Source organism: Podarcis gaigeae (assembly GCF_964106915.1).
Source record: "Podarcis gaigeae genome assembly, chromosome: 1".
Taxonomy (NCBI): domain Eukaryota; kingdom Metazoa; phylum Chordata; class Lepidosauria; order Squamata; family Lacertidae; genus Podarcis; species Podarcis gaigeae.
Window position 1 is genome coordinate 21,563,549 of NC_139678.1, and position 26,461 is coordinate 21,590,009.

A 26,461-nucleotide genomic window follows, 5' to 3' on the forward strand; every position below is an offset into this window, starting at 1 on the left:
TCTTTCAAACTGACTTGTTTGCATAAACTTATTTGAACTCATGGTTCAGTTCATAAACCAAAGTGTACAAGGTGTTCTTGCCAACAACTGTTGCTGCTCTATGTGTTTTGAGTCAATCTCCTGTCAGTGCAGATCACAGAAATTCAGCCCATTCTAGCCACAGCTGGGACACTATATGGCTGCTCTGCAGAGAGAGGCCTACTCAGTTCACCAGAGTTCAGATTGCATAAACTGAGTTTGTTTGCCAGAGCAACTGGTGAGGTGGTAAAGCCTCTGCCTTACAAGCACATGGTCCTAGGTTCAAGACCCGTTATCTCTCGGTAGGGGCCTGAAGAGCCCTGTGACTCAGGATAAGCCAGCGTCATACATTCCTGTGTTAGGGTAAGGCACCATGATCTGATTATTATAAAGGCAGTACAGGGGTACCTCGGGTTAAGTACGTAATTCGTTCTGGAGGTCCGTTCTTAACCTGGAGGGACGCAGGGGTACATGTTACGATATGAAAGCAATGTTGCTGCAAAGTACTAACTTGAAAAGTAAACATGATGGGAATGTTGGGACTGGCCGTGGGAAACAGAGGGGCAGTCTATTCACAGTGCGAAGCACCAGAATTAGCTCAGAGTGAAATATGAGCTCTTCTGTTTATTCCTATCCTGGAAGTACAGGAAGTGTTTGACACAACATTGCTGGAGTTTGAAGAGAGCAGTCATGTTTTTTGTAACGCTGCAAAGACAGAAATAAAGGCATGTAAATACGTTTCTGTCTATTTCTTTCCCTGCCGGGGGGGGCAGGAAAGGGGGGGTTCTTCTCACGTTTGAGAAGAATCGCCGATCGAGACCTAGCCTGCGCTTGCTGGGGAATGCAACCAGGGAGGTCAACAGGGAATCAAGCCGGGTGCCTGGGATTGTTGCCAGTTTCTGCTTGAATTTCCGACATCTGGTAGCACGGAGCTGATGGCATCGATCCATGAAAGCAGCTAAAGAGGTTGATGGATCGTATTCATCCTCTGCAAGGAGATAAAGGAGTTTGTGGTAGCGTGCGGATGGAGGCTACTACGAAAGGCTCAACACCGAAGCAGACGTTTTTGCTGATAAGCAAGGAGCTATGGAACCCCTAAGGTATGCTGATTTATGGGCTAAAAGAGTGAACGCAGACAGATTCTTCTCTGGTTCACAAAAGCTGTTTTTTGGATAAAGAAACAGCACTGAGAGACAGCTACATTCTTCGCATTCCTGGGACTGATAAGATTTGCTTGCCTAAACCTGGAATGTCCAGTTGCTAAGCAACGAGACGAGTATGCTTTTCAGCTACTTCTGAGCCCGTTAACTTGAAAAGTGGAAAATTACAAGCCAAGTGAGGCTGGGACTGTAAGAGGCAAGAAAAACAACGTTTGTTTTGTCTGCTATCTCACTGCTCTTGGAGGGACTTCCAAAGCAGCCTGCGTTTAGCTGCCAGGTGCAAAGAGTAAACAGCCAGCTATTGGATTTTAGAGGCTCGAGGGTGATTGCTCAGACTTGGATTCAAAATGGATACCAAGAAGGGGGGAGGCTTACCTTACCCACCTCCACTGACTAATGACAATTATGCCTCATGGTCTGTAAAGATGAAAGCCCTGCTTCAGAATCAGAGGATTTTTGGGGTGATTGATAACCCCATCCCTCCTGCACCAACACCAAGTTGGAATTCACAGAATGTGAGAGCCAGGACAGCCATAATTCTGTGTGTCTCAGATGATCAACTTGTGCATATTCAGGATTTGCAATACGCGCGTGAGATTTGGCAAACGCTGCGTAGAATACATCAAAGAGATGCTGGTTCTTCAGCGTTGCTGCATTTTGAAAAGCTGACCAATCTTAGGCTAGCGCCTGATGGAGATGTACAAGCGCATCTGACAGAGATGAAATTCTTACGCCAGCAGATGGCGCAACGCAATTTTCCTCTACAGGAAGAGATATTCTGTTTCATGATTATTAACAGCCTTAATCGGACTTATAAAATGGTTGCAAGTCAGCTGGGTTCTCTACCTGCCAGAGATCTTACAGCGGAGAGAATTTGTGCCGTGATTCTCAATGAGACAGACCGCCTTGCTGCAATAGATGTCAAAAACAGGGGGAGAGAAGCTCGGAGTTCTGACACCCCCACTGCTAGTGCAAGTGAAGAACAGGCTGTTGCTTTGAACGTTGTCCGTTGTTTCAATTGTGGACAGACTGGGCATCTTCAGTGAAATTGTAAGAAGCCACATCAACAGAAAGGAGCTAAGGGGAGCTCTGCAAAGCCTGAGGCGTCAGGCAAAAGTCATACCAAGTCCCAGATGAAACCTGCAAAGGCATTGCTGTCAACAAAAGCCACATTTTCAATGGAGAACGCTTTTGTTTTGGACACTGGAGCAACGCAACACATGACATCACGCAGAGAGCTGTTTTCAACGTTTAAGAAGCAAAGCTTCGCTGTGAAACAGGCCAAAGGCCAGGAGCTGGAAGCGACCGGGTTTGGAACTGTGTATCTTGAAAGTCTGAACTTGACTATTAACAATGTGTATTTGGTTCCTGATTTAAAGTTCAATCTGCTGAGTGTTTCGCAGATCACAAAGAAAGGACTGATTTTGTCCTATGATAGAGAAAGCTGCAAAATCTACAAAGATGGAGAGCTGTATCTTTCTGCCAGAGAGAAAGATGGACTGTATTTGTGGACTTTTGATCAAAGTGATTGCATAAAGTGTAATGCATCTGAATCTAACATGATTTATCTTGCAGGTATGACGAAGGACGTCCAGAAGGCGACCAAAGTTAACAGTGCATTTCAGCGAGTGTATGCTGATGTGATTGGTCTTCTAGCACCATCTAGAGGCAATGCAAGATATTATCTTGTGTGTGTGGATTATTTCACTCATTATGTGTGGATATACATATTGCAGAAACCACAAGAAGCCTTAGAAAGGTTTAAAGAGTTTTGTGACAAGGTTAAGACTGTTCATGATGCTAACATTGATTGTCTTTTCACAGATGAAAAGCCAGTTTTTCTTTTACAGGATTTTCAGGATTTCCTGGATAAGAAAGAGATAAGGCACAAGACTGCTGTTTCTGCAGGAGCATGGAACAAAAGTGTCTGTGTGCAAGTGAACAAAGAATTGCAAAATGGAATGAAGGCACAATTGCTGAGTTCACATTTGCCACATGAGTTTTGGGCGGAATCGTTATTGTGTTTTTGTTACTCTTGGTTGAGAAAGGTTTCAAAAGGTTTGGGATGTTCTCCTTTTGAAAAGCTATTTCACAGAAAACCTTCTGTAGCCCATTTTAAGGTTTTTGGGTCCCAAGTCAGGACTGAAGCTCCAGGTGGAGTAAAGAATGCCAGAGGCATTTTTGTGAGTTATGAAAAAGGTCTCTACAGAGTAATTTTGTCTGAATCTGGTCAGGTGATTCTCACAAAATTTCTAGAGAGTGCTCATGAACAGGAGAGAGTAATTGTTCACACATTTCCCACTGAGGACAATTCAGATGATGATGATGATTTTACTGATTACAGTGGTACTGAGAGTGACAGTGATAGCTCAAACAGCTCAGTTGACACAGTCATTGAGAGGAAATCTCACACAATGGCTAGACCTTCACAAGTGAAGGATGAACCACTGTTTACTATTGGAACTGGTTCTCCAAAGAGTCCTGAGACTGAACCAGTGAGCAGAGAGGATCAGCACCTCATACGCAGGTCCGAGAGAGTTACAAAGGGTGTACCACCCAAGAGGTATTCAAAAGAGTTTGCTAACTCAGCTGTTGCATGTGTTACTATTGTTGACAACTCAAGACAGGTTGATGCTGTGGAGTTTGGAACTAACAGGGTTAAAACTCCGTGGTGTCCTTTATCTGGGAGGAGCTTGACGCAGGGAAGTGCGTCACAGTGTGTGTCTGCATTCAGATCTGCTTTCGCTTCTGGCTGACACACAGCACCAGCAGCAGAAGCTGCAACAGTGCTTTTGGGAAGCACAGAGAGAAATGGCTGAAGTTTCCGATGGTTTTACTGCTTTGTAAATAAAGCTACTAGAGATAAGAACGAACTGTCTCTGGACGTGATTTATCCCTTTTCTCACACGGACGCAGGACTGCTGCTGCTACTCTGCTCTCCTGCCAGGTCAGCTTTCCCAGCAAAAGTCCGCACAGGGAAGAGTGACTGGACGTAGGATTTATATTTACCCGAAGAGATTATGGGGGTTCCGCATCTCCTGACAAGTGTGAGAAGGGAGGAAGGCTGCCAGCTTTGCATTGCTGTGATCTCCTGCCAGGAAGGGCAGTGAGGAATGCTGGTGATCGGAGCCAAGAGCCAAGAGAGACGGCTGCTTCGGAGGACCAGTTTGCTGGCAGTGAGTACGTTTGAAGCCCCGGTGGGTGGAAGATGGCTGCTCAGGCACAGCAGGGCCATAGGAGCTTCAATATCCCCGGTGAAAGATTAAATGGGGCCAACTGGAAGGCCTGGTCAAGAAGAGCAAAGGGGTGGTTTGTGGCCACAGGGCTCTGGAGTCCAGTCCAGAAGGAGCCGGCCCCACCCACGCAAGCTACTGCTCTGCTGAGGGAGAGAGAGCAGAGACAGCTTTGCATGTTGCAAGCATCTATGGATGCTTTGCTGTTGCCTCATCTGGAGGGCGTTAAATCGGCCCAGGCCACCTGGCAGGCACTGAGGAGTCTGTGTGAAAGCTCAGCGGGAGCCAGACCAGAGGGGGCTGGAAGCCCAGGAGGGGCTAGAGGATGCCCAGAAAGCCCAGTGGGGGCTGGCACTGTGCTGGGAAGCTGTTGCAATGCTTCAACACGTCTGTGTGATGGACTGTGTGCTGGAGAAAGGCTGAGAGCTGAGAAGAGGAAGGCAGTGGCAAGCTGTTCCTCAGGCAGCAGTGCACCCAGGAGTGGGGGTGCAGGCCAGGCAGGCCGATCCAAGAGCTCTGAGAAAGCGAAAGTCTCCGAAAGTTGTTTGTGCTTTGCTGCGACGTCCAGCAGCGCTGGGAAGCATCCGCTTGAAGCCCAGGCTGCCAAGGACACCAGCTGGCGTGGAATGTCAACAAAGCAGGTTCCCAGGGCCTGTTCTCAGTGAAAACGTGGGAAAGCTGCAGGCCAGGAGAAAAACAAAGACGCCTCATCTTTTCACCTCACAGCTGCAATGGTGTCTCTGAGAAAAGACAAGAGCCTTAGTCGGGGGGAGGCTGTGGCCATGGCAACCGGCCAAGGTGCAAGCAACGCCATGGCAGCTTTGGAAGACAGCCAGAGAGACACTTTATCTTTCGTGATCGACTCAGGCACGTCCCACAATCTCGTGACGTCACGGGAGCTCCTGAGAAACTGCAAGACAGTTAAAACTGGATGTTACGTTAAATTAGCAGACGGGTCTCAAAGACCATTGACTGAATCTGGGTTTTTATATTGTTCTTTTATAGATCATTGGGTGCAAGTTTATGTAGTTCCAGAGCTTGCCCACTCTCTTTTAAGTGTGTCATCGCTCACTGCTGATGGGTTCGAAATTCGGTTCTCTAACAATTTACAGGGATGGGAAGAAGATCTACAGTGTTGAGAGAAAAGACAGGCTCTTTCTGGTGGAGATGTCCATTGAAAATGGGACTGGTGGAAAATGGTGCTAGTGGAGAGTCCATTGAAGACGCCCAAGGGCAGTGTGCGAATGTCCCACCACACCATGGTTGTATACATTTATGGCACAGGAAATTTGGACATGCTGGGTGGTCACTTGTGCGAAAAGCCGCAGAAAACACCATTGGGCGTAGGTTCCAGGCATGTGACAAATACCTAGATTGTCAAGCCTGTAAGCAATCGAAGGTCACAACATGCACATACCCCAGGTCAGAGAGGCGAACCAGCAAACCCTTTGAACTTGTGCATGCAGATTTGTCAGGGCCCATGCCAACACCTTCTTTAGCTGGGTCTAAATGGGTTCTGGTTCTGATTGACGATTTTTCTAAGCATTCTTGGGTTTTCACGCTTAAACACAAATCAGAGGCAGCTGCACTGATCAGGGATTGGATCACAGTGGTAGAGCTACGGTTCTCTACCAGGGTGATTTCCTTTCAATCTGATCGGGGGGGGGGGAGTTCACAGGTTCTGGCTGCAATCGTTTTTCAGGCAGAAGGGTATCAGTCATCGACTGACGGCCCCCCACTCTCCGCAACAGAATGGGGTTGCAGAGAGAAAATTTCGCACACTACAGGAACCAGCGAACACTATGTTGGCAGACTCGGGTTTGCCACAGCGCTTTTGGGCTGAGAGTTATAAAACAGCTTGTTTTCTCCAAAATTGAGTGCACAATTCCAGTGTAGGCAACACACCGTATTTTTTGTTGCATCAGAAGAAGCCGAAAGTACACTACTTTCACGTCTTCGGCTGTCAGGCTTGGGTTCTCATTCCAAAGGCCATGCGCAGAAAGGGTGAGCCAAGGTCTAGGAAGATGATCTTTGTAGGCTATGAGCCGGGTTCAAAGGCGTGGCGTTTCGCATACCCTACTGGCAACCAGTCTAAGCTGCTTATTAGCGGCAGTGCTGAGTTTTGTGAGCAGAGTGGGTGGAAACGTCTTCACGGGAACCTGGATGTTCTGTTAGACTCGGGTGAGGAAGAGGAGGAGGACGAGGCTGAACCTGTTGCTGAGATGCACGGTCCACAGCCACAGAGTCCAGAGCAGGGATCTCCAAGGGGGAGGCTCCGTATCTCTCCAAAAGGGAGTCCCAGGACCCCTCCACAGGTTTCTGTCAAGTCTGAGCTAAGGAGTGAATCATCCTCGCCAGCAGAACCAGCTGTACGCCCGAAATGGCGCAGCAGGTCAGAGGGGGATGTTTCAGATACAGAGGATAGTAGGGCTGATCCAAGTGAATCAGGCGCAGTTCCAGAATTCATGCTGAGGAGGTTAACAAGATCAACCAAAGGAAAGCCACCTGAAAGGTATGAAGCCACATGTGTCTGGGTTGGTGTGGCTAGATGTGAACCTGAATCCTTTGAGGATGTTCAAAAGTTGCCTCAGGAAGAAGCCAGCAAATGGCGTGAGGCGATGCAGAAGGAGATGAACTCAATGGAGTCTCTTGGTGTGTTCTCACTCACTCAGCTGCCGGCTAACCAGAGAGCTGTTAGTTGCAGGTGGGTTTACCGTTTGAAACCCACTGACGCGGGAGAACCACAGTATAAAGCGAGATTAGTGGCCCGAGGATTCACACAGAAAAAGGGTGTCCACTTCACGGAGGTGTATCCGCCAACGTCACGAGCGGAGACTCTAAGAACGTTTTTGGCGATAGCAGCACAGAGAGGTTGGAAGGTGAACCACTTTGATGTAGATGTCGCCTACCTGAACTCAGATCTCCAGGAGGAGTTGTACATGCTTCCTCCTCCAGGGTTTGGTCAGTGAGCCAGGCGTCGTGTGGCGGTTGCACAAATCCATCTATGGATTACGCCAATCTGCCAGGAATTGGAATATGTGCCTACATGAAGCCTTAGAAGAGCTAGGTTTTAAGAGATCTCTTGCAGACAGTTGTCTTTACATTAGAGATTCAGGCTTGAAACAGCAAGTGGTGCAGGTGTTTGTTGATGATTTATTGATCATGGCACAGACAGGTGAACAGGTGGAGAAGTTTGCTAGGGAGCTTGGAAAGCGGTTCAAGCTGAAGCAGCTTGGAGATGTCAAGTCCTATTTAGGCGTACAGATCACAAAAGCAAGTGATGGAAGCTTTTTGCATCGCCAGAAAGGTAAGATTGAACAGTTGCTTGAGAAGTTCAGGATGTCTGATTGTGCAGGTGCCAGATCACCCATGGAGACTGGATACGTGAAGGAGTGTCAGCAAGTAGAACGCGTGGTGTTCGAAAATACTGAACTCTTTCAGTCAGCTCTGGGTAGTCTGTTATATCTGTCACAGTGGAGCAGACAAGACATTGCATTTGCTGTCAATCTGCTCAGTAGAGAGGCTTCTAGTCCTAGTGTGCTGGCCTGGAATGGTATAAAGTGGGTGCTGCGTTACCTGCAAGATACCATAGACTTTTGTCTTAGGTTGCCAGCCCAAGGAGAAGTCAAGCTGACTGCTTGGGTGGATTCGGATTGGGCTAACTCTGAGGACCGCAAATCAGTGTCAGGCCTAGTGGTGAAGTTTGGGGACTCAGTAATTGGGTGGAGGTCCCGAAAGCAAAGTCTCATAGCGCTTTCATCTACTGAAGCTGAGTTCAGTGCGCTATCAGAGGCTTGCAGAGAGCTGGAGTTCTATGTGTGTTTGGTCGAGGAAATCTGTGGAGAGAATTGTCTGCCCGTTGTGGTGCATGAAGACAATCAACCGTGCCTTAAATTAGCTGAGACGGGGCAATTCAAGGCGAGGACCAAACATTTGGACATACGTTTCCGGAATGTATGCCAGAGCGTTCATGAGGGGCTAGTTGCTCTGAAATACTGTCCCTCAACAAAGAACCTCGCTGGTTTCACAAAACCATCGACCTTCCAGAAGCACAAGGAGTATTGTGAGGGTCTGTGTATGGGGAAAGCAATGTTGGCTGTTGTCCCCAGATGCAGGACAAGAGGGGGTGTGGAGTTTGGAACTAACAGGGTTAAAACTCCGTGGTGTCCTTTATCTGGGAGGAGCTTGACGCAGGGAAGTGCGTCACAGTGTGTGTCTGCATTCAGATCTGCTTTCGCTTCTGGCTGACACACAGCACCAGCAGCAGAAGCTGCAACAGTGCTTTTGGGAAGCACAGAGAGAAATGGCTGAAGTTTCCGATGGTTTTACTGCTTTGTAAATAAAGCTACTAGAGATAAGAATGAACTGTCTCTGGACGTGATTTATCCCTTTTCTCACACGGACGCAGGACCGCTGCTGCTACTCTGCTCTCCTGCCAGGTCAGCTTTCCCAGCAAAAGTCTGCACAGGGAAGAGTGACTGGACGTAGGATTTATATTTACCCGAAGAGATGCTGTGTCTGAGTCAGAGACAAAGACACAACAAGGAGTTGCTAAGCGTAACACTACATTCCCCATCCAAGGTAATGCAGATGCACTCATTCCTTGGAAGTCAGACAACCAGAGAGGTACATGGGGAAACCAGTGGCGGGTAGTTCCAAGGGTGGAACTGAAACAACAGGGGAGTGTTATATGTATAACAACTGTTTGTTTTCTTCTCTGGATTGATTCATATGGGGGAGTATGTTACGATATGAAAGCAATGCTGCTGCAAAGTACTAGCTTGAAAAGTAAACATGATGGGAATGTTGGGACTGCCCGTGGGAAACAGAGGGACAGTCAATTCACAGTGCGAAGCACCAGAATTAGCTCAGAGTGAAATATGAGCTCTTCTGTTTATTCCTATCGTGGAAGTACAGGAAGTGTTTGTCACAACACTGCTGGAGTTTGAAGAGAGCAGTCATGTTTTTTGTAACGGTGAAAAGACAGAAATAAAGGCATGTAAATACGTTTCTGTCTATCTCTTTCCCTGCCGGGGGGGGGGGGCAGGAAAGAGGGGGCGTGTTCTTCTCACGTTTGAGAAGAATCGCCGATCGAGACCTAGCCTGCGCTTGCTGGGGAAAGCAACCAGGGAATCAAGCCGGGTGCCTGGGATCGTTGCCAGTTCCTGCTGATATGGACTTGAATTTCCGACAGTACACATACCCCTAAACATTTTGTGAATCTAACGGGCGAAGAAACTAAAAAAATTAAAATATTTAATTTCTTCTCAGCGTGGTGAATCGGCAGTTCCGTTGCTACCCCTGATGGCAGCCTTTGGTCCATTTACTGCATTTATTTTTCCCACTTTGAACCATAAAATGGTGATTTTCTTGAGTCAAAATGAGAGTACACCTACACTATACTGAACAGAAATCGCATGGCGGCAGTGAGAGGCCCTGTTAGGTAAAGTGGTACCTCAGGTTAAGAACAGTTTCAGGTTAAGAACGGACCTCCAGAACGAATTCAGTTCTTAACCTGAGGTACCACTGTATATTGAATTCTTCCCTGCTTTGCACCATAAGGTCCCATGGCAGGTTACAGCAATCTAAAATATCAATATTAAGCAGTATAGTGTAGGTGTACTCTCATTTATACTCAAGAAAATCACCATTTTATAGTTCAAATTGGGAAATATAAATGCAGTAAATGGACCAAAGGCTGCCATCAGAGGTAGCAACAGAACTGCCTATTCACCACGCTGAGAAGAAATTAAATATTTTAATTTTTTTAGTTTCTTCTCCCGTTATATTCACAAAATGTTTAGGGGTATGCGTACCCCTGCGTTCCTCCAGAAAAAGCACTGTACAGTGGTACCTTGGGTTACAGACGCTTCAGGTTATAGACTCCGCTAACCCAGAAATATTACCTCGGGTTAAGAAATTTGCTTCAGGATGAGAACAGAAATCGTGCTCCAATGACCTGGCAACAGCAGGAGGCCCCATTAGCTAAAGTGATTCTTCAGGTTAGGAACAGTTTCAGGTTAAGAACAGACCTCCAGAACTAATTAAGTACTTAACCTGAGGTACCACTGTAAATTATTAATAATATTAATACTATGTTGTTGTTGTTGCCACCCATTCTGCATCTGAGGAAGTATGCCCTAGCAAATCTTACTCCCTTTACAAATAAATACAGTTAAGTCTTTAAATTGCCACAGACCTTCTCCTATTTTTATATACAACTTAGATAAAAAGAAGCAATGGCAGACTACTTAAAAGTGTGGGAATGGGAGAGGGTTTTCGTCAGCTAATATAAGCTTGTTCATTGGGGCAGTTTGAGACAAAATACTACACTTTAATCTTGTGTGGACGTGGTCTATAAATGTCTGTAAATTCTGGATTGCTTGCATTGTTACATCATAAGCAGCAGGTCATCCTTAGATTAGATGTGTCAGGGGAATCAGTAGTGAAAGTACAGGTTTGCCACTGATCATACAAACAAATACAAATGCTGTGCATTGGGGAGGGGAAGAGGATTAAGGGCAATTGGGGCTAGGGAGGAATACAGAGGTTTGGGGGCATGTGAGGAAGGGGGAGGATGCATAGGGGAGGTGGGGAGACAGGGGGCTGTTGGATTTTGTTGCAAAATTCCAAAAATAAATAACAAAAAGTTGTTTGCATTGCTAATTAAAAGTAAAAGGTTGTGTTTCTGCTGTCTGGATGTCATTTGCTAAAACCAAATGTGTTTTAAAAATTGAACCTATACAGCAGAAATACACACCACTGTGTTCAATGGTGCTTACTCCCAACCATGCACAGAACTGCAGTCATGTGCCATAAATTTAATCGTGTGATTTTATTAGTAATTTGTTTTAAATGTCTGTGTTTTAAAGGTGGAGGGATTTTTTTAAAGCAATGTGTTAGAAAAGCAAGATATTTAAATCCCGGTGGCCTGACTCTGGATTTCATTATGGAGCTGTCATTGATGCACTACACAGTTAGGAATAGCCCTCAAATGTTGCTGGGAACTGCAAATGAGGAGGAGAGCACTGTAGCGCTCAGTTGCTCCTTGAGGGCTTCTCATAGGCATCTGATTGGCCACAGTGAGAACAGGATGCTGGACTAGATAGGCCTTTGACCTGCTCCAGCAGAGTTCTATGTTTTCTCTCCCAGGGCCAGGTGAGATTGCCAGAATCTTCTGAGAGCAGCCATTCAAACCACCCTAAAAAGCAACCTACTGCGCATGCTCCTGCAGCTATCTCTTGGAAGAGAAGGGGGAACAATAATTGCCACACCTTACTCTAGTAAGTGAAGGTGTGTTGGATTGCTACTAATACAATGAATGGCAGTAGCTTGGGTTACATTAGAAACAAAGGCTAAGCTCCGAAGTGCATAAGCAATGCCTGGTAGAAACTAGAAGGAGCTTAGGATTTCAGGGGGTGAAGGTATCCGTGGCCTGAAAAGCAACTCTTTCCTCCTGAAGCCTTGCAGAGTCAGAATAAATTATGCAAAGCAAATGTAGTTTACTGCATTAGGAATCCTTTTTATTTTACTGAATACACCTGCAGTAATGTTTGGTTGTAAAGCAGTTTATAAATCGGATGCAGGTGGCGCTGTGGGTAAAAGCCTCAGCGCCTAGGACTTGCCGATCGAAAGGTCGGCGGTTCGAATCCCTGCGGCGGGGTGCGCTCCCGCTGCTCGGTCCCAGCGCCTGCCAACCTAGCAGTTCGAAAGTACCTCTGGGTGCAAGTAGATAAATAGGGACCGCTTACCAGCGGGAAGGTAAACGGCGTTTCCATGTGCGGCTCTGGCTCGCCAGAGCAGCGATGTCACGCTGGCCACGTGACCCGGAAGTGTCTCCGGACAGCGCTGGCCCCTGGCCTCTTGAGTGAGATGGGTGCACAACCCCAGAGTCTGTCAAGACTGGCCCGTACGGGCAGGGGTACCTTTACCTTTACCTTTACAGTTTATAAATCTGCAAATAAAATTGCTATACTTGCATAATCTTTACAACTGACAGCATTCACTTTGTCATAGTATTATTTATTTAACTCTGGGAGGGTGAAGTACATAGATAAAGCCATTCCATTTCACAAACAGGTAAAAAAATACATACATCTGGATGTGCTCTTATTCTCCAGAAGAAGTGGAGCAGTGGTTTTCTATGCAAATGAAATCAGCACACTTCTCCAAACTTTGTTTTGGAGAAGACCTTCAGGAGTTTCAATGGGGACAGAGGACATGCATTTCAAAACCCGAATTCTTCTCCAGCTTGAATTAAAATCAGAGACAAGTTCCTTCCTCTTGCCCCTTCCATTCAGTGCAATGGAGAAACATTACTTCACTACTTTGAATAGGAGCATAATTGAGAGGGTGCAGGAACCAAAAAGAAAAATTCTGAAGACAGAAGAGGAAGACAATTCTTCCTTGGTTAACTTCATAGGTGGACTTCCCCTCACCAATTTTGCCCATGCTGCCTCTGCATTTGTACTAGGGAAACATTTTTCTGTTACACTGAATGGGAGCAGGGCTGACGGAAGGCTGAGAGGAAAGAAATTCTGACAATTCTTTGAAAGTTTTCCCTCTCAAACTCCTCCAGGAGATTTTCAGTCCTCCCTTGGAGAATATTCAGTGAAATGACACTGGCGATCACACAGGGTTCCCGGACGTTTGATGATCTATTGATCCCTGTGCCGCCACAGTGCTCACTTCCCCGCTGCCACCAACCCGTTACTCTCGGGTACACACTGAGTCCAGACAGTTGTTAAAATTAAATCAAATAAACAAGTTTATTTTGTAAGCATTAACAAATATGGTTTCTCAGTTAATTTTCTTGTCAGTTTCTAATTCCTGGTTTTTTTACTGGCCTATACCTTTCTAATACCTTCTAACTGATAATCCCAACTGTTTAACTGACTCCTCTTAACTGATTCTCTCACGTTCTCACATCAAACTAGCCCAACCCACAGACTTATCCTCCCTCTCCCTCCTTCTCTTACTCTCAACTGACTTCTTAACAACTCAAACACTAACTCTAACTCCTCCCCTTGGGTTCCTATAGGTTAGTCATTTTACAATTAGTTAACCCTTTCCTTATGAACCCAGTATGATGTCACACATCTAGGAGGGCAAACGCCACAATGACCTTCCTTATTTTGCCACAAAGTAAGTGGAGAATTTGAGGGAAGGCCGTTTTCACTCTGTTCTAGATTTTTAAGGACAGTGAGAGCCTCAGTTGGGCTCAGGAGGAAGAAAAAAGACGTTTTCTCATCCAAGTTCATCCAAGGTGGGCTTGGGAGATCTTGCCCATCTATGCTCTGTGCCTTTCTTGAAGATATGCTTCCTAGGACTAGAAGATTACTGGATCCAATTTAGTTCATTCCCATACTTACTCAGAAGTTCAGTTGCATCCAGTATTGCTATCTGTTCTTTAGAAAATGGTTACCCTTAAAGGGATTTTTGGCAAACATTTTTAAATGTCAAGTCTCAAGGATGTTCTACTAGGTGAAAGGGGCAAAGATTTCAAAAGCTATTGATTTCTGTAGCACCCTCCAAAGACACAAAGAGTAACAGGACTTCTTCTCAGTGGCTAAAAGCTTCCATCTTGGCAGATTGTGCCCATCACCCTCATACAGTGGTGGAAGAAGGGGGTGTGGGGTGCAGTCTTCCCTGGATGTCGTCATTGAGGGGTGTGTGACAAAATGAGTTTTTAAAAAATTGGGCTCATGAAATTTTTTGGAGTGACATGGTGGCTTAGGCACCTGCAAGTTTCGTGCTGCAGCGTGGGATTTGTGACTGCCTACTGCCTCTCCCTCAGATGCCCTACAGCTGAGGGGGAGGCGGCAGAGAGGATTCCAAGCATTGGAGAGGGTTCGCCCCGCCCCCATGGGTGGTTCGACACACCCCTGGCTGCAGGACACCCCCCCACACCAGTCACTCCTGCGACTAGCTACGCTGCTGCACACATATGCATATGAAGGGGCAAGAAAGATAAGAATGGGATTTCTTTGTGTGGGACTAATTTCTAAATCCTGCTATTTGTCCTTTGCAATAATGTCTTCAACGTGATATAGTCTCTAGCAAGATCCCCAAAGTAGCAGTTCAACAAATAGTCAGGTAAGAAGATAGGGCTCCACACCTGAGGAGATATTGTGTTATGGGTTTTTTGAACAAAGATTTGCCGGGCTGCAACTTTTCCACATGTGCAGCCCTCCTGAGGCAGGCTTTTCAGCGAGGGACAATGCAGAGCTGATAGGGCCGAGGGAAGTTGCCTATGCTGCTCAACACCGGTGTGAGATCGATATCCTTGGGGTCAATGATGGACTTCAGAGTGAAGTTCTGTAATATGGTGGTCAAAAACAAGAAGATCTCCATACGGGCCAGACCTTCCCCCACACATATCCGCTTCCCTGCAAAGGAAACCCAAAGTGTAAGATGCATAACAACCACTTTGGCTGTTACGGAGAAAATAACAATCATGCCAAAGGAGCAAAGGGGCTGCTCCAGAACAGCTCCTGGGAGAGTCACTCTTTCCACCATTTCTTTTGCTTCAGCTTCCCACAGGAAAGGTGCAAGGAGTTCTGATGGACCCAGAAGCCTCTGCCCCTCCCTCACAAACTGGGAGCCCTTCCTGTTTAGGCTGCAGGAGGAAGGAGGTTCCCCCTCATTGCCCCAACACCAGCCGATTAGGGAGACGGGAAAGACCTGAGCTGGCCAAGACTGCAGTCTACTGAGGAAGCAGAGCTCTTACCTGCTGAGAAAGGCATGAAATAGTCGCTCTTCCTGAAGGTGCCATCTTTGTGCAAGAAATGTCCTGGGTCAAATTCTTTGGGGTTTGGAAATTCTTTGCTGTCATATAGCACAGACGTCAGAATAGGATATATGGTAGTGCCCTGCAGAGAGTGCAAAGAAATGGGCTGCATGGCCATGACACCCAATTAATGGTGTGGGAAGGCACTAACAGGAAGGAAGGTACTTTGTTGATACAGAAGAAGAATGGGGCAGCTTCAGAAGGCAATAGGGTGTTTCAAATGAAGTCCAGGCCTGAAGATGCCCAGCTATGCTTTAGGAGTTGGACAAAACTACTTCCCTTGCTTGTAGATAAGAAGAGATGAAAAGCTCTGCTGGATCAGTCCAGTGGCCCCATCTGGTCCAGCATCCTGTTTTCATGGTGTCCAACCAAACGCCCATGGGAAGCCCTTCAACATAATCTAAGCAAGACAGCACTCTCAGTTCCTCTGGTTTCCACCCACTGGTATTCAGAAGCATGCTGCCTCTCACCATGGAGGTAGAATATAGCCATCATGGCTAGCAGCCTACTATTACTACCTAGAGCCTTGAAAAGAGCTGACCTTTGGAATGATATATTGTCTGAACGGTGTATCTTTGAGTACTGCATGAGGGACGCTCAGTGGGAGGAGAGAGATGAACCTCTGGATCTCATGGATGACAGCATCTGTGTAAGGCATTTCCCCACGATCAGCCATGCAAGGACTTCGTGATCGGCCAATAACTCGGTCAATTTCTTCATGCACTTTCTCTGTAAAGGGAAGAATGTGGTTTAACGCCAGTGCAGGAAACATCATAGAAGCAATTGAAATTCCATGGGAGTGCCTGCCAGCCCCTGCACATTTTTGGAGCTTTCAATGTTTTCTGATGCCAACTTTCTGTTGAGTCATCACATTAACTCAGACAAATTATTGTAGCTTTTAAGATTTTAGCTCCGGAAATAAAATGCCGCTGGGGCAGCAGGCCGGATTAGGTCCCCAAAATGGACTTTGGACGTGCCTGGTCTAAAGGATCTGCACTGGCTGCCAGTACACTACTGAGCCAAATTCAAGTTGTTACTGTTTGCATATATATAAAATCCTGGGGTTTGCAATATGGTCAGCTATAAGAGCTCATCCACACGTCTGTTTTTGCTGGGTTTTCTAGGCATGGGTCTGAACATTTTGTCCACACACACATCCCCACTGTGGTCTCCAGGAAATCCTTCTGTCTACTGCTGATGTCAGTCAGCGATGATTAACATTCAGCAATGAACAGTGGGTTTTCCTGGGGAAAGTGGCAGAACAACCATCTCTTGGACCTGTGACACATAAATCTGGTAAAGAACAAGAATAATAAGTACTAATAATGCATCTGTTTTACCTTGTATTTCTGGGTATTTGAGGAGGATCATGAACCCGTATCGCAATGTGGTGCTGGTGGTCTCAGTTCCAGCCGCAAACAAGTCAACTGTGCTTATGGCCAAGTTTTCAATGGTGAAATGGGATGCACTATTACCTTTTTCCTGCAGAAACACACAACACAGTCAGTGGAGTCAACTCAATTGTGCTGAGTACAACATAACAAGAGTTTAACTGTGCCACTGGGACCAGCTCCCTTCCCAAGACACATCTTAAGTCTTTTTATAGCTCATTCCTCTTGACATTCCTTGCCCAGAGGGCTAATCATTAGAAAGAACATCCCACTTACTGCAGGAACAGGTCAGCAATGGGAAATGAATCTACTCCAATGGGGTGTGGGCAGGAATCTTTTTCCTTGGCATTCCCCACAAGAAGCTGGATGGAAGTCTGCTGGTTGGGAAGCTTCAGGAGTGGCAAGAGAACCCATGTGGAGAAGTCTGTGAGTTCTGTGATTACCTGATCCATTTTCATAAGGAAGCAGTCGATAAAATCCCGAGGTGAGCTGGGGTCCAGAGTGGGCTTGTGCTCTTCAACCTCCTCCAAAACAAACTCTCTGAGTGCCAAGTTGTTTTTCAGCACTTTGCGGTGGGGCCCAGGGATGCATTTCATCAAAGAAGGAAAGATGTTGTAGAGCTAGAAGAAACACCACAAGAGACCCGTTGGCACCAACCTCAGTCACGGTTTGTCCACACTCGGGCTTCAGTATAACGTTGGCCACTGTTGCCTTGTGTGCATTTCAACTCTGTGGTCCACGCACCAGCATTTTCACTGCCAATGCCTCGAAAATGTGTGTAGATGTTCCACATCTGCATTACTGGGTGGTGCTTCATTGACTTTACTGCATTGTATTATCTTCCCTTCCCCTCAGTTAGTGCTTTCACACCCTCTGCCTAATGGTTGTGGTTCGAGGACCCGTACCCCGCGCAGTGGATTGAATACAGCAAGTGAAAAGGTATTGGCTTAGGCATTGGATTACGTCAGCTGACTCCACCCACTCGGAGTGGGGTGAGTCTAAAAAACAAGGGGGGGGGGGTTATTCACCAGTAGATGGAGCCTGTTGATGTTAATCCAACTATAAGCTCTCCCCTGATGTCACCAAGGGTCGTGCCATGGCCTCCCACCACGCAGGCATCGGACAGAATACACGACCGCCAGATTCCTTTAATGGAATACCCAAAAATTTAAGGCGCAGGCGATGGCCACACCAAGCCCTTCGACACCACAACACATTATTCCAATGCCTAACCTACCCACCAATACCATGAAAGTTGTGACGATTGCTACGAGGTAGGCGAAAAAAACAAAAAGCCTAATGCCAAATGGAAAAATTCCTACCAGGCCCCCCGAACAACCAGGGCGACTGACCTAAGGTCCATAGCAAGGCCAAAAGAAAACTGGAACCCAGCTCTAAGGGAGTGGAGGGTGGGTGACTTGCGACGGGACGACGAAAAGTGAGGGCTGGAGGCTGCCGCCGCAGCAATTTAGGCTGCTGTACATGCCCCCCCCCTGAAGGCACCTGGTTGGGTGTCTGGCCGAGGGCGTGGGCGCCAGCCAGGTGAGTGGGAGGCAGGGGGCAAATGCCCCCTGCTTGAGGCAGAGTTCGGCTCCCGGCCACAACCACTCCCCTCTCTTGCAGGGAAAAGAGTCTTTGTAGAGGTCATATGCAGACTTTTTGATTTTTTTATTTCTCCTATGTGTACCTTTACAAAAAACTGAGAAATCATGCAAAAATCCCCCACCCCCACTGCCAAAACTGCTTAAGCTTTACTTCCTGCTCCACTGGGCTGCTGTTAAGTCAAACCTTGGTTACTAGACCCAGGTATTGGCATTGTATGCAGCGGCCTTGACTGGATCTCCAAATTAAAAACATAAGAACGTATGAAGAGACTATTGAATCAGGCCAGTGGCCCATCGTGCTGTCACAGTGACTAACCAGTTACCCATGGCAAACCTGCAGCTAGGACATTAACAGAAATATTAAGAGGCAGAGGCAGTATGGGTCATGAGAAGCCTGGGAGAAAGACATTTAAACAGCAGGAAAATTTAGACTTTGTGGGAAAGGGCCTTAAAAATGATGGCACCTACCTGTCCCCAAGAAGAGCTAAAAACTTGAAAGTTTTCATTCATTAAGCTCATCATGGATAGGAACTTCTTGTCATTATAATCATATCGTTTGCCAAAGACAATTGCACAAATGACATTGGAGAGAGCGCAACTGAGCGAGTAGGTTGGATCCAAGGGCTTCTCTGGAAGGATAACAAAAAAATAATTATACAACCCCACTACAGGTTTTAGGCAATAATCTAGTCTGGAATTTCTGAGCTGCCATTTCCTGGCTCCTGGCCTCAGTGATCAGACAGGAAGCTGCCTTTCTCACAACAATTCTGAAGGCATGGGCATCTTCAGTGGCTATGAGTGGTTTCTTCCAAGGACTTTCCAAGGTGCTTTCTTCCAGCTTCAGCCAATATATCTTTAGATAGGAAAGGGTGACTACAGTGGTGCAGGCCTTGGTGAACTCTACACTAAAACTAGGGAATCTAAAGCACTTCAGATGGTGCTAGACTCTAACTTCTGGACCACTGATGACTGTTGGGGCTGAAAGCAGCTGGAATTCAACAATATCTGCAGAGCACTCTTGCAGTTGATAGAGAAGCAGCAGCCGGGCTTTAGTTGGAACTGGTCTGTGTCAGCATATTACACCCCTGCTGAAAGCTATGCATTGTTTGCCAGTACATTGACAAGGTAAGTTCAGTGCATTACTGGTGTGTATGAAGCTCTCAGTGACCTAGGACCAGGTGACTTAAGGACCACCTTGTCCCATACACACTGCTCAGATCACTATGACCATCAGGAGAATTGCCACACACTCATCACATGTTTGTTTCATATCAATGCAGATATCTATTATATCTATTAAAACTTTGAGCACAATGGCACCTGTGCTTTGGAATGTGGTTCCTATTGAAACTAGCTAGAATTTTCGCATTTCATCACCTGATGAAAATGTTTGTATTTCACGTGTTTTTAGGCAATTTATTTGATTCAGTGTTGGTCACTAGTTCCATGTTTTACGATTTTAATTTTTTTAATAATTTGCTTGTACCCACCATGATATTTTTTTATGGTAAAGGTAAAGGTACCCCTGCCCTTACGGGCCAGTCGTGTCCGACTCTAGGGTTGTGCGCCCATCTCACTTAAGATGCCGGGGCCAGCGCTGTCCAGAGACACTTCTGGGTCACGTGGCCAGCATGACGAAGCTGCTCTGGCGAGCCAGCACCAGCGCAGCACATGGAAATGCCGTTTACCTTCCCGCTATAAAGCGGTACCTATTTATCTACTTGCACTTAAGTGTGCTTTCGAACTGCTAGGTGGGCAGGAGCTGGGACCGAAAGACGGAAGCTCACCCCGCCGCGGGGATTTGAACGGCCGACCATACGATCGGCACGTCCTAGGCTCTGAGGTTTTACCCACAGAGCCACCCGCATCCCTCATTTCTTTATGAGTTGGTGGTTAATAATCCGTTGTAATGTACCCCAGAATCTGTTGTGATGTTTAAGGGGGTCTGCTTGATAAGCCTATGTGGATGAGGGGCAGTGGCTACCCACCCTGCGTGTCCTGGAACTTTTCTAGCAGGAACTGTGCTTCCTCCTGGATCCTCTCCTCAATACTTTTCTTTCCCATGCCAAAGTTGCGCAGGGTGGTAAGGGCAAAACGTCGGAGCTGCTTCCACACCTCCCCATTGCTGAATACAATTCCTGGAAAGCAACAGAGGAAATGGGCATAAAGGAGATGGATGGACTGAAAGAGAGAGCAGAAGAAGCAGGTTGGAAGAGCAGGAGGCTCTTATTCTTGGCTCCAGACCACCTGGAGACTTGGTACTTTGGTGCCTCCTTATTCCATAATCAGTAGCTGGCCAGTCTTCTGATACATGCCCTTACTGTAAAATATATGTGTTTAATGTGCATAGAATGCTATGTTTGTGTTTGTGTTGTGTATGAAATGTAGTGGAGGTTTGCATTTGCAGAATGTCCATTTTTGCAGCTAAAGCTTAAAAAGAGGTTTCAATATTTCAATATTTATGTTAACTGATAATTCATCTCTTGGAGCCTGGGTCTCTCTCTGAAGCTGCCAGTATAATGAAGAAGCAATTGTTCTTGGACTATATTAACCATAAAGAACTTAAAGAAAACTGGACTACATTGCTAGTTGTTTAAGTGCAAAGTGTTGATTTGTATTTATTTTTTTGGTAACAAATTTAAAGATAGCTTGCAGTAACTATGAAACTCTTTCTTGGTGTGGAGAGCTTATTGATTCACAAAATCCAGGCCAGGGAATTCTGCTCACATAACTCTCACACTTACTGCCCACACCAGAATTACCCCAGACCATTATTTTTAAAGGCTAGAGACTCATTCAATCCTGTTTTAATTTTTGGTGCTTGCTCTAAACCAGAGGCGGAGCTAGCTGTAACCACCTTTCTCCGCTACTGCCTTAGATATTGCTTAAGTACTTTTATGAGATGGCTCGTTTCTCTCTTAAATGGCAATGCCCAATATATAGCTCTGCCTTTAAAAGGCTGATAATTATCTATTTCTACTGTCCAGTGGGAACATTAATTAGGAAAGTTTATCTCAAGATGCAATGATTTTTTTTGCAACCTTTTTTGCTTTATTTTCATGAATAGAGGGATTTTCCTGTGTCCCCCCCCCTCCACTGGTCAACCAGCATAAAATACCTAATCCCTTGTTGACATCATCAGCTAATGGCAGGCGTCCCCTGGCAGCAAATTCATCTCCACAGTCGATCAGTGCTTCTTTCACTGCATCATAGCCATGCAGCACCACAACCCGTTCTGCTCCAAAATACATTGTGAACACAGAGCCATACTTCTCACTAAACTGGAAAAAAGATAGAGAAAGACACACATCTAGGTGGGTTTGCGGGTTAGGAGAAAGTCATATAGCTGATGGAGAGCCCCGCTGCCCCCAGACTCACTATGGGCATCTGAACCACATGAGACTTAATAACATACAGAAGAGTTCTTCAGCTAGATCAGCCGAAGGCCAACTAGTCCACGACTGTTATCACAGTGGCCAACACAGTTCTTCTGGGAAGCTTCAAAACAAGACCTGAGTGCAATAGCACGCTCCCCTCCTGCAGGGCCCTGGAACTGGTGGAGGTTCAGCATCATCGCTAGCAGCTATGGGTAGCTTTACCTTCAATGAACATTTGTCTGAACATTTCTTTTAAATCATCCAAGGTGGAGGCTATCATTGCTACTTCTTTGGGAGTGAATTCCACAGTTTCAATATGCACTGTATGAAGAACTACTATCTTGCGTGTGCTGTAAATCTTCCAACCTCAGCTTTAATTGAAGGCTCCAAGTTTTAGCATTACAGACCCTTCAAGTGTCCCTATTTTTCCAGGGACATCCCTGATTTAGAGAAGCCATCCCAGTTTGATTACAGAATGTTCCCCCTTTTCCTTCGGATGCCCCTATTTTCACTGGAGAAATGTTGGAGGTTATAGAGTTGTCTGACCCCCAGGTCACTAGGGCGCATCGGAAGATGGCTGACAATAACATCTCTCTGACCCACACGAGGTAATTTGGAGGCTATGATGGGGGTAATTAGCCTCCCTAACCCGCCCCCCCAAGATGGTGGGGGGGACGGCCCTTGCCTGCTGTGCCCTATACCACCCCCCGAATTTGTGGGGATGGGGGCACTAGGCACAAAGCCCTCCTGTGGGATTTCGGCACTCCTGGACGCCGTCCCTGATTTGCGCCACTAGCTGCAAGAACTTCAAAGAAACAATTTGGGTGAGCCGAATGCACATATTTCAAGGAAGAAGGGGGAGTAAAGACTGCTAACAGAAGAGATCTCTGATAAAACAAGACAAGAATAAAACATGAGAAGATACGCCAAGACACGGTACGGCAAATGACTGATGGGGGAAAACTTTCCTTTCTTTTCTTATGTGATTAAACAAGAATCCCCTCCCCTTATCAGTCAGAAATGTCATTTTAAGGACTTAAGCTGTGGATTTAAGGCTGTGTGGAGATAAACTTTCGAACCAAAGCATGTTTTAATAAGAGCCTGGAAGGTATAAGAGCTTTGGAATGACACAGTTAAAAATGCCATCGCCTTATTGGGAAGCTCTGTCAGAGGTCTTGAATCTGGGAGGAGAAAGAGAGAAACAAAGCTGTTTATATATTGTGGATTAAACTCCTCAGTGGGACTTAAGAGCGACAGTTTTGCAAGATTATGATGGAAAGAGCAATGTTATCTATGAAGGAGATGATATATGGAAACCATCTTGATTTGAGGATTGGAAGAACGGAAAATTCACAGAGGATTATTATTACTATTGGTGTTTATCGGCTTAAGGAGACTATCAGAAGATATGATAAAGAAAAAAGAGAAAATATATGAACAAGATGTGATGTGGAAACAGCAAGATAAGATGGGATAGAATTATGAACTCTGTCTGGACTGATTTGGACTGATTTGGACATTAACGCAGCAGCAAGAAGATGATCAGAATTCCCCCTCGGATGTTGAAATATGGGTCCCCCCAACAAAATTCAAAATTTGGCTTTGTAATTCGGAATTTATTGATGTGATTTAATTTGATGTGATTGGCCAGTTAATAAAAATTATTTTTTAAAAAATAGAGTTGTCCGACCCCCTCTGAAGGCAATCCTGAATAGGGAAGTGCTTTTTTGATTACTTTTTAATGTTTTATTATGTTTTTATATATGTTGGAAGCTGCCCAAAGTGGCTGGGGCAACCCAGTAAGTTGTGTGGGCTATAAATAGTAAAATTATCATTATGGAATGGGATGTCCCTATTTTCATTGGAGAAATGTTGGAGGGTATGGAATTATGAGAGGGGGGTAAAAGTGTTTTCCCATCCACTTTCTCTATATCGTGAATATAGTTATGTCCCCCTCACTCTCATTTTTCTAAGGGAATTCTTACAGTACCTTCCCACCGAGCACATTCTGGGGGAAATAAAGGAGCAGCTTTTCAAAATACAACAAGACTATAAACTCCACACTGTCCAGCAGAGGCTAAAAATGTTCAGAGGCCAAAAATACGCAAACCATCCATGTGTTGAAGGAAAATTGGACCCGCCCCCTGTCTCTAAAATAGTATGAAAATTGCACTATTGCTTTTTAAAGTTCATTACTCAGAAAGGGGCTTTATGGCTTTTATTTTAAGCATAAGACAATAAAATGACAATAAAACAACCCCCTTTCTGGAGTTGTGGGACCTGCTCAAAGTCCACCTCTTTTCTGTGGAGCCTTTGGGACAAGTCCCTGCTCCCCATTCCTGCTGATGTACCCAAGCGCAAGTCCATGCCACTGAAATCACAGCGATTCTGCTATTCTTTTCCTCTGGTTTGGGTGCCTCCCCTCCCTCTTTTGCCTCTCTGTCAACATGCAGAGCCTGTTGCCTTATACTCTGCAAATGTGCCCTGCACACAGATGGTACCATCTATAAATAAACAAACTGACAATGGATTGTCCCCTTCCAAAAGTGTCAGATGGAAAGCGGCTTGCAAACAGGTAACGGTCATCAACAGACAGCTGCTGAGGAAGGTGCTCATCTTTGGCTTACCTCCTGAAGAACCTGGGCCAGGTTGTTGGTCTTCAACTGCAGAGCGTTCCCTACGATGGGCAGTGGAGGTGGGCCAGGTGGCAGCTGCTTTGCATTCTCTGGCGTCCTGCTCCTGACTGCAAGGAAAACAAGGCAAGAGATACATATGATCATCAAAATGGTCACTGTCCCTAGAGGCTCCATGGCACCAGCTCACAGTGACTGAAATGACTCTAGATGAATTAATTTGCTTTCCAATTTTATATACTCTGAGGAGGTCACATATACATGGACTTTCACCAATAGGAATTCTAGGTTTCTCTGAGTAAATGAGATTAGCCATTAAGCAGATAAGGTTGTATCATCAAGAAATGAACTTCTCTGAACTTCAGTCTGTATTCTTTTTCTTCATTGATTAGTAAAGCAATGATAACGGCATTACTGAGCACAATGTCTGTGATGTAAGACAACCAGGGGTCAGGTTTTTTTCCTGCCAAACATTGTAATGTAGCCTTGAGGCAAATGATTCTGCTTCTAAGGTGCATTCAGGACCAGGTTCCTGCATGAGAGCTTCTTGTATACTATGAGTGCTTGGTTGGAGGTTTCTTGCACCTCAGCTGCCCACAAATGTGAAATAAAATTGAAATAAAATTGAAGGCACGTCCATAATGGAACTCAGCCTTAGCACAAATACATCCCTGTCTTGGCAGGATGAGTAGCCTTGTGGCAAATGGTTCTGCTTTTAAGGTTCCTGCAGGAGAGCTTCTTCTACATTCTGAGTACTTGGTTTGAAGCTTCTTGCCCCTTAGATGCCCACAAATGTGACAAATTGTGTCAGAAGTGTAGAGAAAACTTGCATTATTATTATTTTTTAAAAATCAAAGGTATGTATGCCAGACAGGTAAACAAAAAACAAAACAAAACAAAGACAATAGATTTCATGGCTGGGAGCAACACACATTTAAAATAAATTACTGAAATTTTGGGCAAGTCTGGACTATTGGAACACACATATTTGAAATAAACTTGAAGGCAGGTCTATAATGGAGCTCAGCCTCAGCGAAATACATCCCTGTTAGGAGACCTTGCAGCTTGGGTGAAGTAAACTGAGAAGTTTATGTATAGTTTCTAGATTTCTACAGCTTTATTCATGCAGGAACAGAATTATCTTGACAAGAACGATTTACAGGATGAGTAGAGATAAAAAGAGAGAGCAATAGCAGGCATCTTATCAGGAGAAAAGAACAAAATGGTTTTACAGGTGGAATTAGCTTAGAAAAAGACTACAAGCAAATGCTGGCTTGCTTGCTACACAAACAGTGCTCTTGTGTGGTTTAAAGTAATATGTGCATTAGCTAGAGGTTCAGGAGAAGGAAGTTTATTTGTTTCCGCCCAACAATCCCATCTAGCACTACCCACTAATGTGGACAGGACACACCAAGATAGATTTTGGAGACATAAACCTGGAAGTGCTTTTGTATTGATAAGAAACACTAATGTGCTCATCAAAACAGTGACTCACATGTGCCCTAGTGGGGACAAAACCATGGTCACTAGTGTACATGCTGACACAGAGAATTAACTTCTTGTTTTCATTTAGTCCAATTCTTCCATCCACCTCTGGAAATCATATTTAGAACAAGAGGCGAGCATGCAGATGATGGTATGGACTGACTTCCAAATATTACAAGGCTTTAAAAGAATGGCTAATACAACCTTTGAAGGAAGTCTGTAATGAAATCCTTGAGGGGAAAGAAGCACCTGATACGTGGAAAGAGGCTTATATCACGCTTATACCGAAGACAGAGACTGAAAAGACCCAACTTAAGAACTACCGTCCAATCTCTTTATTAAATGTGGATTACAAAATTTTTGCCGACATTTTAGCTAAGAGATTGAAAAAAGTTTTGATGGGGGAGATTCATAGGGATCAATCGGGCTTCCTCCCGAGAAGACATTTATCAGATAATGTAAGGAACATAATAGACATTTTGGAAATGTTAGAAGTTAATATAAACACAAAAGCGGTTTTGATATTTGTGGACGCGGAGAAAGCCTTTGACAATATTTCTTGGACCTTTATGAAGAAGAATCTCCATGGGATGGGGGTAGGCTAAGGTTTTGAAAACGGTATAGGCGCAATTTATTCTGAACAAAAAGCAAAGCTAATTGTAAATAATATTATTACAGAAGAATTTAAGATAGAAAAAGGGACACGTCAGGGGTGCCCAATTTCCCCACTACTTTTTATTTTGGTCCTGGAGGTTTTGCTAAACATGATAA

At 45.4% G+C, this 26,461-nt stretch overlaps 1 protein-coding gene, 1 long non-coding RNA gene and 1 pseudogene across 4 annotated transcripts in view; 1 reads left to right on the forward strand and 2 right to left on the reverse strand.

Annotated features, from left to right (window-relative positions):
• LOC310845116 overlaps positions 1-26,461 on the forward strand; it is a 579,409-nt gene that overhangs the window by 105,539 nt on the left and 447,409 nt on the right. The gene's annotated exons all lie outside the window — the stretch shown is intronic.
• Positions 13,152-24,423, reverse strand: LOC310843075 (cytochrome P450 2C19-like). Of its 2 annotated transcripts, XM_083735578.1 has the most exons (9): positions 24,200-24,421; positions 21,314-21,476; positions 20,184-20,333; positions 18,664-18,824; positions 17,035-17,211; positions 16,541-16,682; positions 15,742-15,929; positions 15,141-15,282; positions 13,152-14,799 (listed from the first exon to the last, which is right to left on the reverse strand). In XM_083735578.1, exons 1-9 carry the CDS (start codon positions 24,380-24,382, stop codon positions 14,618-14,620), a joined length of 1,488 nt encoding a protein of 495 aa, XP_083591704.1. In that variant the 5' UTR covers positions 24,383-24,421; the 3' UTR covers positions 13,152-14,617. The 2 variants fall into 2 exon arrangements, with proteins under 2 accessions (XP_083591704.1, XP_083591705.1); XM_083735579.1 differs by lacking the exons at positions 13,152-14,799; positions 15,141-15,282 and adding an exon at positions 15,406-15,600 and having other exon boundaries at positions 24,200-24,423.
• The window catches only part of LOC310843164 (cytochrome P450 2C19-like), a 42,395-nt pseudogene continuing 29,085 nt past the window's right edge, over positions 13,152-26,461 (reverse strand). The window contains exon 10 of the transcript XR_014568658.1: positions 13,152-13,535. The product of XR_014568658.1 is annotated as a cytochrome P450 2C19-like (transcript). The remainder of the gene's footprint in view (positions 13,536-26,461) is intronic.